The sequence below is a fragment of the Gracilinanus agilis genome, chromosome X, assembly GCF_016433145.1.
Source record: "Gracilinanus agilis isolate LMUSP501 chromosome X, AgileGrace, whole genome shotgun sequence".
Lineage (NCBI taxonomy): Eukaryota > Metazoa > Chordata > Mammalia > Didelphimorphia > Didelphidae > Gracilinanus > Gracilinanus agilis.
In genome coordinates, this window is record NC_058136.1 from 33,285,973 (window position 1) to 33,301,135 (window position 15,163).

Genomic DNA, 15,163 nt, shown 5'->3' on the forward strand with positions numbered 1-15,163 from the left:
AAACATACAGGACTCCTCAAGGGGACATAAAAACAAATCCAGACGAACGGAGGGACCCCACAACAGGGCGCAGCATGGAAGGTACGTGGAATCAGGGCATTTCCATGCTATAAAGGGGTGAAATAGCTCTCACTAAATTGCGGGCTGAGCAACCCCCCCACACACACACACCACCTACAACGCCAAAACCAGCTCAAAAGAAATAGAGTAAGTTTGGGACACCCATTGAGTCATTGGCAGCTCCAGGGTCTGTTCCTGAGAGCAGCAAGACTTAGGACCCCAAAAGGCTAATTAACGCACATGGACTTTGAGTGCAGAAACGGAGCGCAGGCGCGGGCGGAGGCGGACACAGGCGTGAGCGAAGGCTCTGAAACCCTGAGTGGGGAACCAGTGCAGATGGATATACGACTGTGGAAGCAGCGCCCTGAGACCTGTAAAGGAACCTCCAGCAGAGGATCAAGCAAGGGGGTCCAGGGGGCTTGACCTTGAAAACAACCAGACCTGAGACCTCAGGAGTCTAAAGAGCGTAGACAGACCCTGAGCGTGAGGATAAAGCTGAGAACAGGCTGGGCTAACAATGGCAACCCAGAATCAGAAAGGCCAAAAGAGAAAGATTAACAACAAGAAGAAGAAATCTTTAACACTCGACAACTTTTACACAGAGAAAATCCAGTCAACAGAGCAACAGAAGAGGAGAACAAACAAGCAATCATATCCGGACCCTCCCAAAATAATGAAAACTGGTCACAAGCTCTTGAAGAGTTCAAATCTGAGATGACAAGAAAGTTGGAAAAGATTTGGCTAGAGAAATGGGAAACACAGAAGATAAACAACTGCTTGAACACATGGGCTGATGGGGATATTATTGGGGAGGTAGACACTAATGGATAACTCTAGTGCAACAATCAATAATATTGAATTAGGTCTTTATCAATGATACATGTGAAACCCAGTGGAATTGTGTGTTGGCTAAGGGGGTTTTGGGGAATTTAGGGGAGAGGGAAAGAACATGAAACATCTAACTCTGAGAAAACATTCAAAATAAAAATTTAAAAAATATTTTAAAAATTAACCCTTAAAAAACAAACAAATAAATAAATAAAATAAAATAAACTACATACCACCCATGAATATAGAATAGATAGAGACCTAGAATTGAAATCCATATTTATTTTTATTTATTTATTTTTTAAACCCTTGTACTTCAGTGTATTGTCTCATAGGTGGAAGAGTGGTAAGGGTGGGCAATGGGGGTCAAGTGACTTGCCCAGGGTCACACAGCTGGGAAGTGGCTGAGGCCGGGTTTGAACCTAGGCCTCCTGTCTCTAGGCCTGACTCTCACTCCCCTGAGCTACCCAGCTGCCCCCCCATCCATATTTATTTTTATTATTAGTTTTAAATTGCCTTTTTTGCAGCAAGGAAAATGTTTAAGATCATGAGTGTGTGTATGTGTGTGTATGTGTGTATGTATGTGTGTGTGTGTGTGTGTGTGTGTGCTTAGCCCTAACATATTATTTTCATTAAAAAATAAACATGTTTTAAAAAATAAAGGGAACATGAACCTTCTTTGACATCTTCAAGAGATAAGAGAGTTACTGAGTTGTGAATTCCCATCAGATGGAGACTTCTTGTCTCCAGAAAACCACTCAACTCCTCAAGCAAGGCCTTTGAAATTTAAGGTAGACAGGCCAAAGGTTTTGTTTTAGTGAAGGGGGTATTCTTATTTTAAAAGGTCTAAGGGGAAATACTAACTTTTATCCAGGTTCTTGAAAATATTGGGGTGCAGGCTAAAAAGGCTTAAAGAAATACTTCTTATAAGAAAGACACAGATTATAACCCACTCATCTGTAATGAAGAAAAGGTATAAGTCTTTCCATTAAGATCAAAGGTGAAATTCCTAGCCCTTCACTAAGGCTACACTGGGAAGTCAGTTATCTCAGTCTCCTCATTTTACCTAAAACAATCAATTAACATATCTATCAAACAACCAGAGATGCCTTAGGGCATATGAACTCCTGATATGCCCTCCTGATCTGGACATTGTCTTAGAATTGGGCAATTTGTATCTCCTGATGATTATCTCATAATGTTACTGTAGCAGACCACTTGGTTCTTCCTTTCCCCCTATACTGTTGTAACCCCAATAAAAGTAGCTATATGTTGGCTGAGGATTAAGCTCTTATCCACCAGAACTTACTTGCTGTCTGACTGCCTTATGCCAGAACTTTCTATGTCTGCATGTCTTTATTCTCCTCTTATGTTCTCTTTCCATTAGTCCTTAACTCATTTTCTCTCAGTCCCTGATTCCCCTTTCTGAGTGTCCTACCCACTAGGAATCTTCGCGGAGCTTCTGGATGGCTTCATTGCCTCAGAGTTATAAACCATAATGGTTTAAAAACATAAAATAAAATAACTCTCAGACAAAATAAATTATCTTTCAGTCTACTTGCCAAGACAAAACCAGGAATTTTTAAGCACAATTATAAAACACTTTTCACACAAATAAAGGCAGATCTAAACAAATGGGAAAACATTAATTGTTTGTGGGTAGCCCAAACTAATATAAGAAGGATGACAATTCTGCCCAAATTAATTTAATCATTCAGTGCCATACCAATCACACCACCAAAAAATTATTTTATGGAACTGAAAAACAAAAACAGAATTCATATGGAAAGAACAAAAAGTCAAGAATATCAGGGGTGCTAATGAAAAAAAAATGTGAAAGAAGGTGCCTGGGTAGTGCTAGATCTTGAACTTTACTATAAAGCAGTAATCATCAAAGCAATCTGGTATGAGCTAAAATAAAATGATGGATTAATGGAATAGATTAGGTACACAATATACTGGGGTCAATGACCTTAGCAATCTAGTGTTTGATAGTCCCAAAGATCCCAGCTTTGGGGGTAACAACATACTATTTGACAAAAACTTCCAGGAAAACTGAAAAACAGTATGGCAGAAACTTGATATACACAAATATCTCATGCCCTGGACCAAGATAAGGTCAAAATGGGTATACGATTTAGACATAAAGGATGATACGATAAGCAAATTATGAGAGCATAGAATTGTTTCCTTGACACATCCATGGAGAAGGGAAGAATTCATGACCCAACAATCAGTAGAGAACATTACAAAGTGTAAAATGTTAAATTGAAAAGGGCTTGTAAGAACAACAACAATGTAACCAAGAGTAGAAGGGAACAAGAAACTGTGAAAAAAATCTTTGTAGCCAATTTCTCTAATAAAGGCCTCATTTCTCAAATATAGAGTGACTTGTGGCAAATTTATAAGAACACAAGTCATTCCCTAGTTGACAAATGATCAAAAGAGCAGTTTTTGGATGAAGAAATCAAAGCTATCAATAATCATATAAAATAAATTCTAAATCCCTCTGGATTAGAAAAATGCAGATTAAAACAATTCTGAGGTATTACCTCACACCTATTAGACTGACTGAAAATGATCAGTGTTGGAGGGGTTATGGCAAAATGACCACCCTAATGTATGGTTGCTGGGGGTGTACAATGATCCAACTCTTCTGGAGGACAATTTGGAATTGTGCCCACAGGGCTATAAAACTATGAGTCCCCTGGGGGCAGCTAGGTGGTTCAATGGATTGACAGCCAGGCCTAGGTCCTAGGTTCAAGTCTGGCCTCACACACTTCCTAGCTGTGTGACCCTGGGCAAGTCACTTGACCCCCATTGCCTAGCCTTTACCACTCTTCTGCCCTGGAGCCAATACACAGTATTGACTCCAGGACAGAAGGTAAGTTGGGTTATAAAAACAAACAAACAAAAAAACTATGTGTCCCCTTTGATGCAGTAATATTACTACTAGGCTTGTATCCTAAAGATGCAAACAAAAAAGGAGGAAAGGGCCTACTTGTACAAAAATATTTATAGCTTCTCTCTTCATAGGGTTAAAGAATTGGATGTTGAACAGATGTCCAGCCATTGGTAAATGGCTGATCACTAAGTTGTGGTCTATGACGATGATGGAATACTTTTGTAAGAAATGATGAACAGGATGATTTCAGAACAAGCTGGAAAGATTTACATGAACTAATTACAAAAGTAGAACCAGGAAAACATCATACACAGTAAGAGCAGTATTGTGGAGTGATCAACTGTGAAAGACTTGGCTACTCTCAGCAATACAATGATCCTGGACAAATCTGAAGGACTTATGACAAAGAATGTTATCCATCTCCAGAGAAAGAACTGTTGGGGTCAGAACGCAGATCAAAGCATACAATTTTTCACTTTAGTTTATTTGGGTTTTTATTGGGGGACTTGGTTTTACAACTATTTTCTTACATCAATGATCAATATGGAAGTCTGTTTTGCACGATAATGCAGGTATAACCCGGATCAAATTGCTTACCATCTTCAGGAAGGGAGAGGGAAGGGAAGGAAGGAGACAATTCGGATCTTATAACTTCAGAAAATGTATGTTGAAAAGTTTTACATGTAATTGGGAAAATAAAATATTTAATTTTTTAAAAAGGGGGAAAGGTTTAAATGACTTACTGAGTTGACTAATTATTGTGAGAAAACCCACAATCTTCATTAGAGATGACAAATCTTCATGCAGAGCATCTGAGAACTATAATAACATAGACTTTATCATTTCAAAAAAACTTTTTATTTAAAGAATATACATCTGAACACAGATTGAAGCATCCCATTTTTCAGTTGATTTCCTTCAGGAGTTTTTATCTTGTATGTGAGATATTTGTTTTCTTTCACATGAGGAATTTGGGAATATGTATATATTATTATATGTATATGCATATATGTGTATGGAAATATGTATATATTATAGCACATATCAAATGATTTCCCATCTCAAGGACAGGTGAGGGAGGGAATTTAGATCACAAAATGTCAGAAAAGAAATGTTAAAAATTCTTTGTACATGTAATTGGAGAAAAAGACAAGAAAATACAACTGGGGAGAAAATAAAGTACAAACAAATGATTCAAAACAAAAAGAACATACATGCCTGAAAAATGTCTTTTTCAAAGATTTTCAGCACCCACTTTATGACTGGAAATTTTTTTGTACAAGTAATTCCAGTAAAGGTTTTGATTTTTAAAATTAGATTAAAGTAAGTAGAAAATAGTTGTATACGAGGACCTAGAGGAATCAAAATTCTCAAAAAACAACAAAGTCTTCAATATGCACCAGATTGAAAATTAAGAGAATTAGTTATGAACTCCTCCACTTAGCCCATGACTGCACAAAAAGATTCCTAGACTCCAGCTGAAGAACCAACCAATAAAAGAAATCATAAAGTATTCTGCTCAATTATATGCTAACTAAAATAATCAATTAGATGAATTTCATAAAAACTTGTAAACTAGAAAATTACCCAAATGAGCAAAAGAAGAAAGAGATACATTTTTATTCAAATAGTCCAAATTTTAATAAAATTGAATAAGCTTTAAATAAACTTCCAAGGGAAAAGTCTCCAGGACCAGATGTATTGACAAATGAATTTAATAAAACACTTTAAAACAATTCCAACTTTACAAAAAGGATTTTCAAAAAGATTTGGAAAATAAGGCACTCTTTCCCATCTTTTTCTCTGATACAAATACAGCCTGGAGACACAGGCCAGTGAGAGAGAAAGAAGAGAAAGAAAACCACAGACCCAAATTCTTTTTTTTTTTTTTAAACCCTTACCTTCAGTCTTGGGGTCAATATGTGTATTGACTCCAAGGCAGAAGAGTGGTAAGGGTAGGCGATGGGGGTCAAGTGATTTGCCCAGGGTCACACAGCTGGGAAGTGTCTGAGGACAGATTTGAACTCAGGACCTCCCATCTCTAGGCCTGGTTCTCAATCCACTGAGCTACCCAGCTGCCCCCTACAGACCTGAATTCTTAACAAACTTTGACACATAAACTTAAAAGAATGTATTAGCAAGTAGATTCCAACACATTTGGAAAGATTATATATTATGGGGGTAGAAGTTGGCTTAGTGAATAGAGATCCAGGCCTGAAGTTGGGGGTTCGTGGGTTCAAAGATGGCCTCAGACTCTTCCCAGAAGTGTGACCCTAGGCAAGTCAATTAACCTCCATTGCTTAGTCCTTACCACTCTTCTTCCTTGGAACCGAATACAGTATTGATTCTTAGATAGAAGGTAAGGTTTAAAAAGAAAATATTCTATGTTTAGATTATTTATATATATATGTGAGGAATACAAGGTTGGTTCAATATAAGGAATACTATAAATTTTACAAGCCATATTAATAGCACATTACATAATAAAACCACAGGATTGTATCAATAGATGCTGAAATAATATTTTCACAATTTCCAACTTCCATTTCTATTAGAAACTCCAGAAAGGGAGGAAAAAACAACTATTTCTCACCATATTCAAGAATATCTATCTAAGCTCAAGAGCAAAAATTTTATGTAATGGAGGGAAAGGAATAAGCATTTTTATAACATCTATGATGGGCAGTTAGGTGGTACAATGGGCAAAATGCCCAGACTGGAGTCAAGAAGACTCAGCTTCTCAAATTTAAATATGGTCTCAGACTTTATGAACATGGACAAGTCACTTAACCTTAATAGCTTCAGTCAGTTTCCTTATATGTAAAATGAGTTGGAGAAGGAAAGGGCCAACTCAATATCTTTGCCAAGAAAACCCCAATATGGGGTCATGGAGGGTTGGACACTATGGATCAACAACAAATGATGTGCCAGGCACTGTGCTAAGTTATTTTTACAAATATTATCTCATTTGGTCCTCACAATAACTAATAACAATAAAAGTAACATATAGCACAGGCACTGTGCTAAACCCTTTATGATTATTATCTCATTTGAACTCAACAACAAAATTGGGAGGTAGGTGCTATTATCTTCATTTTATGGATGAAGAAATTGAGGCAAAAAAAAATTAAATGACTTGCGAAGAGTCACAGAACTAGTAAGTGTCCCAGGCTAGATTTGAACTCATGAAGATAAGTCTTCTTGACTTAGCAATATAATATCCAAGACAATTTTGGAGGACATATGATGAAAGATACTATCCATCTCCAGAGAAATAACTAGGTAGAGTCTGAAAGCAGATTGAAGTGCAATTTTTCCTCTTTTGCTTCCATTTTTTTTCAAGAAAATATGTTTTGCATGATTTCACATATATAATTAAGATCACATTTCTAGCTTTCACAATGAGTGTGGGAGGGGTAGGAAAGGAGAGAATTTGGAATGTAAAAAGTTTTTAAATGTTAAAAATAAATACTTTTTTTAAAGAAGAGAAAAAAGTAGTGTTTTAGAAAAAGATTATGCTAGTGTTTCTCCAGGATAGTCCAGTGGGAGAGGACATCCTCTGGATCTGTCTTGTATGTTTGTATATGGTTTTCAGGTTTGTCTCAGGAGCAAAAAAGGTGGTCATCACATGACTACAACAACTTCTTTGCTAAGGCATTTGCAGACTTTCCAGTATGTGATTCCTACCTATTTTTCCAGTCTTTACAGCCTGAAACTACTCTTCCCAAACTTTTATTCTCCCCCCAAACTGGACTGTTTGCTTTTCTTTTCCTTCATTTGCTTAGAATGTCCACATTGTTAGAAGAGCCTTTCTACATATCTGATTCTTGAAATTCTGCTTTCAATGTCCTACTTCTATTGATTACCAGTTTTGTGAAGCCTTCCCTAATCTCTACAGTTTGTATCCATAAATCCTGACCATATTTAGACACTGAAGCTGCTGTCAATTTGTATTATGATTATTTGCACACATTTCACTACTCTGTGGTGCTTTCCTACCTCTCTCTCCCCCAATAGACTGTAAGTTCCTTTAAGTGAGTCTTGAAGGGTTTTGTTGGAAATTAGCTTTGTCTTTTGATAATCAATGATTGTTCAAAAGGGAAAAGGATCTACATATACAAAAATATTTATAGCTGCTCTCTTGGTGGTGGCAGACTTGGATATTGCGGGGATGTCCATCCATTGGGGAATGGCTGAACAAATTGTGATAATAATGGTGATGGAATACTATTGTGATGTAAGGAATGATGAACAGGATGATTTCAGAACCACCTGGAAAGACCTACATGAACTGATGCAAAGTGAAATAAGCAGAACCATATGAACATCATATGCAGTAAGAGCAATATTGTAGAATGATCACTAGGGAAACTTAGCTACTCTCAGCAATACAATGATCCTGGACAATTCTGAAGGACTCCTGTGAAATAATGCTATCCATCTCTAGGGAAAGAACAGCTGGAGTCAGAATGCAGATTGAAGCAGGTGGTTTTTTCACTTTAGTTTATTTGGGTTTTTATTTGGGGTTTTGGTTTTATTAGCATTTTCTTACAACCACCACCAATATAGAAGTATGTTTTGCATGATAATACACATATAATAACCCAGATCGAATTGCTTACCATTTTCAAGTGGGGGAAGGGAAAGCAGAGACTGTGATAATTTGAATCACATTACTTGAAAAAACTTATGTGGAAATTTATTTCATGTAATTTGTAAAAATAAAATATCTTTATAAATAAATAAACAAACAAATAAATAAATATTCTTCCAGGTGGAAAGAGAAACCTGGCTAATGTGTACTGAATAGCGAGTCATCTAATTAAGATGTATGGATGGGGGTGGGGCGGGGGATTAGTGGTAGATAAATATGGAGAGAAAAATGAATATTATGGAGAGCTGGGAACATGAGGCTGATGAGTCGTATGATAAATTGGTGGTCTACCGGGACTTATGGAAGGTGCTTGAGTAGAAGATAGAACTGATTGGGTTGGTTGGACAAGAACATTAATTTGGAATTGGTGGGACTGAGGGGGAGACCGTGGAACTAGTTGCAGGACATTGTATAATATTTCCATGCTTTTTTCCCCTTCTCCTTTTCTCTTCCAGATACTCAGGCAAACTTCTCCCCTGTTTTTGACCCCGTCTTCTTCCTTGCCTGACCTGTTGTGTGTTTAGCTAGGAAGCGGAATAAGACGGCAGCCATTAAAGACCTAGTGATCAGAGACCTCCCAGAGTTCCTAGCGGGACAGGAAGGGGCGGGGCAATAAAAAGAGCGGGAGGAAGTGCCCCGCTCACGCTCGCTGGAGCTCTCGCGCTCTCACGCTCTCGCGCTCGCGCTCTCTCTCGCCCCCGCTCTCTCTCTCTCGCTCTCTCTCTTTCCTTGAGAGGATTGCAGCAGTTGGACACCCTGCACAGCAGGAGGGCGACTCCACTTGGCGTCTTGGTACCCTGGTGAATGTGAGGGATTTCTGAGGGAGGTTTCTGGAGGAGTAGATTCTGAGGAGAAAGATTTTCTTGGGAAGGGCCTTTCAACCTTTTTCCTGTCATCCACAGGTGGTTGAACTAGCATTCCTCTCAGGTGCTTTTTCAGCAGACTAAGGCCGTGGTCATAACAATGGCCCTCTCGGGGGCATCTGGGTGACTCTGTGGATTGAGAGCCAAATCTAGAGACGGAAGGACCTGTGTTCCAGTCTTGCCTCAGACACTTTCTACCTGTGTGACCCTGGACGGGTAAGTCACTTAACCTCCATAACCCAACTTCCAATTCAGCCTCAAACACTTCCTAGCTGTGTGACCCTGGACAGGTAAGTCACTTAACCCCCATAACTTGGCTTTCAATTCTCAGACACTTTCTAGCTGTAAGAGCCTATGTGAGTCATTTAACCCCATTGCCTAACCCTTATCCCTTTTCTGCTTTGGAATTCTAAGAGAGAAGGTAAGAATTAAAAAAAAAAAGAAAATGAAGGGTTGGGGCACCTAAGTGGCTCCTGGATTGAGAGTCAGGCCTAGAGATGGGAGGTCCTGGGTTCTAGTCTGGCCTCAGACACTTCTTAGCTGTGTGACCCTGAGCAAGTCACCTCACCCCCATTGCCTAGCTTAATGATGGTGAACCTTTTAGAGATAGAGTGTGGGGGGGGGCATCCCTACCCCACCCTCCAGACCAAGTGCCACGCCTGTCCCCCACCCCTTACCCCACACAGGGGAGGGAGAAAGTGCTCCCATTGGGCTGCTGGAGGAGGGGTAGGTGAAGTTCTCAGTGAGTGTAGAGAGAGGGAGGGGAGTGGCCCAAGCACTCTGCTCCTCTACAGCTCTGCTGCCTGTGAGTTGCTCACCTCACCTCCTGTGTGCTCCTATTGGGCTGCTGGGCAGAGGGGGGGGTGATGGGAAAAATTGTTGTCAGGAAAGGTGGAGAGGGAGAGGGGAGCAGCTCTGTCCAACAAAGTCCCTCTGCTTTTCTGGTAATGAACTCTGAGGGGCAGAGGAGGTGCAGCCACATGCCCACAGACAGTGCTCTGCATGCCATCTTTGGCACCCATGCCATAGGTTCTACATCACTGGCCTAGCCCTTACCACCCTTCTATCTTGAAACCAGTACACAGTACTGATTCTAAGACAGAAGGTAAGGGTTTTTTTTAGAATATTTTTTCCATAATTACATGATTCATGATCTCCCTTTTCTCCTCCCTCCTGAAGCTGACAAGCAGTTCTACTGGGTTATACATGTATCACTGTTCAAAACCTATTTCCATGTTATTCATATCTGCAGTAGAGTGATCCTTTAACATCAAAACCCTAATCACATCTCCATGGCACTAAGGTAAGGGTTTCCAAAAAAGAAAAAAATAGAAAATGAAGAGGGCGACTCTATGGATTGAGAGCCAGGCCCACAAATAGGAGGTCTTGGGTTCTAATCAGGCTCAAGACATTCCCTAGGTATGTGACCTTGAGCAAGTCACTTCACCCCCATTGCCTAGCCCTTAGCACTTTTCTGCCTTGGAACCAATACACAGTATTAATTCTAAGGAAGAAGGTAAGGGTTTTTTAAAAAGGGGGAAAAAAAGAAAATGATGGGTTGGGGTACCTAGGTGGCTTTGTCTTTTGAGAGCCAGGCCCAGAGACAGGAGGTCCTGGGTTCCAATCTAGATGAATAGCCTCAGACACTTCCTAGCTGTGTGACCCTGGGCAAGTCACTTAACCTCCAGTGCCTAGCCCTTACTACCCTTCTGTCTTGAAACCAATACACAGTACTAATTCTAAAACAGACAATTAGGGGTTAAAAAAAACCCTCTTTCAGGTAACAGGTTCCATAATAAGAGATACTTTTCTCTCATTCTAGTTCTATTGCCCTGATTTACTGACAAATATAAACTATCTGCTTCATATAGATTTTTTAGTTTCACTACAAAGCTGACAGAAACCCACATGGAAACTAGTTAAGGCAAATTACTGAATGACTGGCACATAGAATATCCTTTAATTTCCCTTCTATTTTATAGAAAACTCAGGTTGTGATATTGGTGCCAGTGGTATTATACTGGGGCAATGGTCACAAGATTTCTTCCCTTCAATGATGCATTCCCCCAAAATGTGGCCTCTGCGCCCATCCCCATCATGATGACCTGTAATCCAATACAGAATCATAACTATATAGTATTGAAGGCAGCTGGGTGGCTCAGTGGATCGAAAGTCAGGCCCAGAGACAGGCGTCCTGGGTTCCAGTCTAGACTTAGACATTTCCTAGCTGTGTGACCCCGGGCAAGTCACTTAACCCTCATTGCTTAGCCCTTACTACCCTTTTGCCTTGAAACCAATACACAGTACTGAATCTAAGATAGAAGGTAAGAGTTTCTAAAAAAGAAAAAACAAACAAACAAACAAAAGGTTAGGGCACCTAGGTGGCTTCATGGATTGAGAGTTAGGCCCAGAGAAAGGAGGTCCTGGGTTCTTGTCTGGCCTCAGACACTTCCTAGCTATGTGTTCCTGGACAGGTAAATCACTTAAGCCCCATAGCCTATGCACTACCTCTCTTCTGCCTTGGAACCAATATACAGTGTTGATTCTAAGACAGAAGGTAAGGGTTAAAGATAAAAAAATAAGATGTCCCTCTCTCTTTCCCCATCTTCTCTCCCTTGCCTGGCCTAATCTGGGCTTGTCTCTTCCTTCAAGATGGGAGCAATGGAGATTCTGTCTCTTTTCAGCTATTGTAACTGATTATTTTTTTTTGTTTCTTAATCAGAAACTTAGATTCACTGGGTTGAGTGATCAGTCTTCTGGGCTCCAGTGTGGCCAGACTCTTCACCCAGCATCCTTGCTCAGCATGGGGAGGCCAGATTTCTCCTCTAGCCTGGCAAAGCCAAGCTCCGTGGGCAAAGAGAAGCCAGACTCTTTAACAAGTTCTACAGGACCAAGTTCATCACCAAGCTCCTCATCTTCCTTCAAGTGTTCTCACTTCTCTTCAAGCCCTACCTGGACAGACTTTTCCCTCAGGTCAATCTGGAAAAATTCATCAAAGGATAATACCTGGCCAGACTTTTCCCTTAGGTCAATCTGGAAAGATTCAACAGAGGATTATACCTGGCCAGACTTTTCCCTCAGGTCAATCTGGAAAGATTCAACAGAGGATCATACCTGGCCAGACTTTTCCCTCAACTCAATCTGGAAAAATTCAGCAGAGGATCATGCTTGCTCAGACTTCATATCAGGTCAGAACTGGTCATATTCCTTATCAGATGAGATCTGGTCTGACTTCTCTGGCCAGGCCAGGGCAAACCCCACTCTAGGCTCAATCTGGCCAGATTTCTCTCCAGGACAAGTCTTGTTAGACAACTTTCTCCTCCGAGACTTGTCAAATTCCTCTGCAGACCAGTCCTGGCTGGACTCCAGCAAGAGCCAGCTCTGGCCAGAGAATTCTCTGGGCCTGGCCTGGACAGACTCTTCTCCAGGCCAGCTTTGGTCATATTCTTACTTAGACCAGCCCTGGCCAGATTCCGTCCAGGGCCAGCCCTGGGAAGACACCTCTCCTGTCCCAGCCTGGCCAGACTCCATCCAGGGAGAACCTTGGCCAGACTCCTCTGAGCGCCAAACTTGGCCAGACTCCAGTCAGGGCAAGATTTGGCCAGACTCCATCCAGGGCCAACCCTGGCCAGATTCCTTTGAGAGTCAAATTTGGCCAGACTCTATCCAGGGTCAGGTTTGGCCGTATTCCATCCAGGACCAGACTTGGTCAGACTCTATCCAAGGCCAGGCTTGGCTAGACTCCAGCAAGAGCCAGCTCTGGCCAGAGAACTCTCTGGGCCTGGCCTGGACAGACTCTTCTCCAGGCCAGCTTTGGTCATATTTTTCCTTAGACCAGCCCTGGCCAGATTCCAACCAGGGCCAATCCTGGGAAGACACCTCTCCTATTCCAGCCTGGCCAGACTCCATCCAGGGAGAACCTTGGCCAGACTCCTCTGAGCGCCAAACTTGGCCAGACTCCAGTCAGGGCCAGATTTGGCCAGACTCTATCCAAGGCCAGCCCTGGCCAGAGAACTCTCTGGGCCTGGCCTGGGCAAACTCTTTTCCAGATCAGCCTTGGCTAGATTCTTCCTCAGACCAGACCTGGCCAGATTCCCTTCAGGGAGAACCCTGGCCAGTCTCCTCTGAGTGCCAAACTTGGCCAGATTCCAGTCAGGGCCAGATTTGGCCAGACTCCTTCCAGGGTCAATCCTGGCCAGATTCCTCTGAGAGTCAAACTTGGCCAGATTCTATCCAGGGTCAGGTTTGGCCATATTCCATCCAGGACCAGGCTTGGTCAGACTATATCCAAGGCCAGGCTTGGCCAGACCTCTCTCTATATACTCCATGCCCAAACAGTCTACCAGATCAGACTAGGCCAAATTGTTCATTGGACCAGGCTTGCCTAGCCTGCCTGCCTAGCCAAGCCTGGTCAGATATATCACCCTATCCATTTGGGCTAGACTTTTCGCCAGACTCCATTCAGGGCCAGGCTTGGCCAGACTCCTCAGGATACATTACATGCCTAGACAATCCACTAGATCAGGCCGGGCTAAACTTTTTATTGGACCAGGCCATGCCAGTCTCCCCACCTGGCCAAGCTTGGTCATATTCATCACCTCAACCATCCTGGCCAAACTTCCTACCAGACTCAGCATGGATAGGCTATCCACTGAACTCAGTCTGGTCGGGATATCCACTAACCTTGGCATGGTTAAGTTGCCTTCAGGGCATAGCCTGGCTACAATGTCCACTACAACAGTTCTACCCACACTCCTCACTCAACCCAATCTGGTTAAACTTATTACCAAACCCAGCTTGGACAGACCGCCCCAGAGATCCAAACTGGCCAAATTATCCCATGGTCCTAGTCTATCTGAATTATTGGCCAGCCTACTTCATAGGTTGGGGATGGCCAGACCCCTTCCTAGGTCCTGGGTGGATAGGTTATTCCCTCGGATTTGGGTGGACTGACTTCTCCCGTAATCCAGAGTGGCCATACACCTCCTTGGACCAAGGATTGGCAGATCCCTCTCTGGTCCTAGGGTGGACCGATCCCTCTCTGGGCCTGAAGTGGTCATGTTACCTGAGCTGGGTTTGGATAGACTCCAGACTGATATTCAGGCCAGACCTAATTGGCCTCATTGGTTAAAGTAAAGTCCCTCAGCCTTTTCCCTTTGACGCAAGGTTTCCTATGAAACTGATTTAGTATACATATACTCTGTTTCTTAAATTCATGTTCACTTAATAATCTCTGTTGGTTATTTGGAGCCTAAAATAGGCTACCTTGAAATATGTTGCTTATCTGTGTTTTTTTTGAGAGGGGGAAATAGAATATAAAATTTTATTTAGTAGAATATAAAATTTAGCAATAGTCATTTCAGTTCAGAAATCACATTATTAAGTGCCTCCTAGTGTGGCACCAAGGACAGAAATTAAACATTTTGTGTTCTTGAGGAACTTCTCCTCTATTGAATAAGAAGCAACTTATATGTATATAGAAAATGAAATATCCAGTGTGCATCAAGTCATTTCTGTGAGTTGAGTGTAATCTAATTGGAATGCAGGAGGGATGAAATACAGGTTTTTTTTTCCCTATTAAAGGTTGTTGGCTAAGAAAAAAAAATAGAAGCTCCTTAGGAGCAAGAATTGTTGTCATTTTTGTTGTTGAAGTTGTTGAATGCTGATACCTTCCCTCCCAAATTACCTTATATTTAATTGCTTTGTATTTTTTTTATTCCACTTGGATCTATTCTGGATCTGTGTGCCTATGTAGTTCTTGTTCCCCTGAATATATATAGATATATAAGCTCTTTCAGAAGAGAGATGGTTTTGTTATTTGTATGCATTTCTCAAGCACCTAGCATAGTGCCT

The 15,163-nt window shown here is 41.4% G+C and overlaps 1 protein-coding gene across 1 annotated transcript in view; it reads left to right on the forward strand.

The window, feature by feature from the left end:
* Window positions 1–300: 300 nt before the first annotated feature.
* Window positions 301–15,163, forward strand: part of LOC123253628 (tigger transposable element-derived protein 1-like) — a 77,098-nt gene continuing 62,235 nt past the window's right edge. Inside the window, exon 1 of the mRNA XM_044682792.1 lies at window positions 301–364. Within this exon, the coding sequence (XP_044538727.1) occupies window positions 301–364 (64 nt within the window). The remainder of the gene's footprint in view (window positions 365–15,163) is intronic.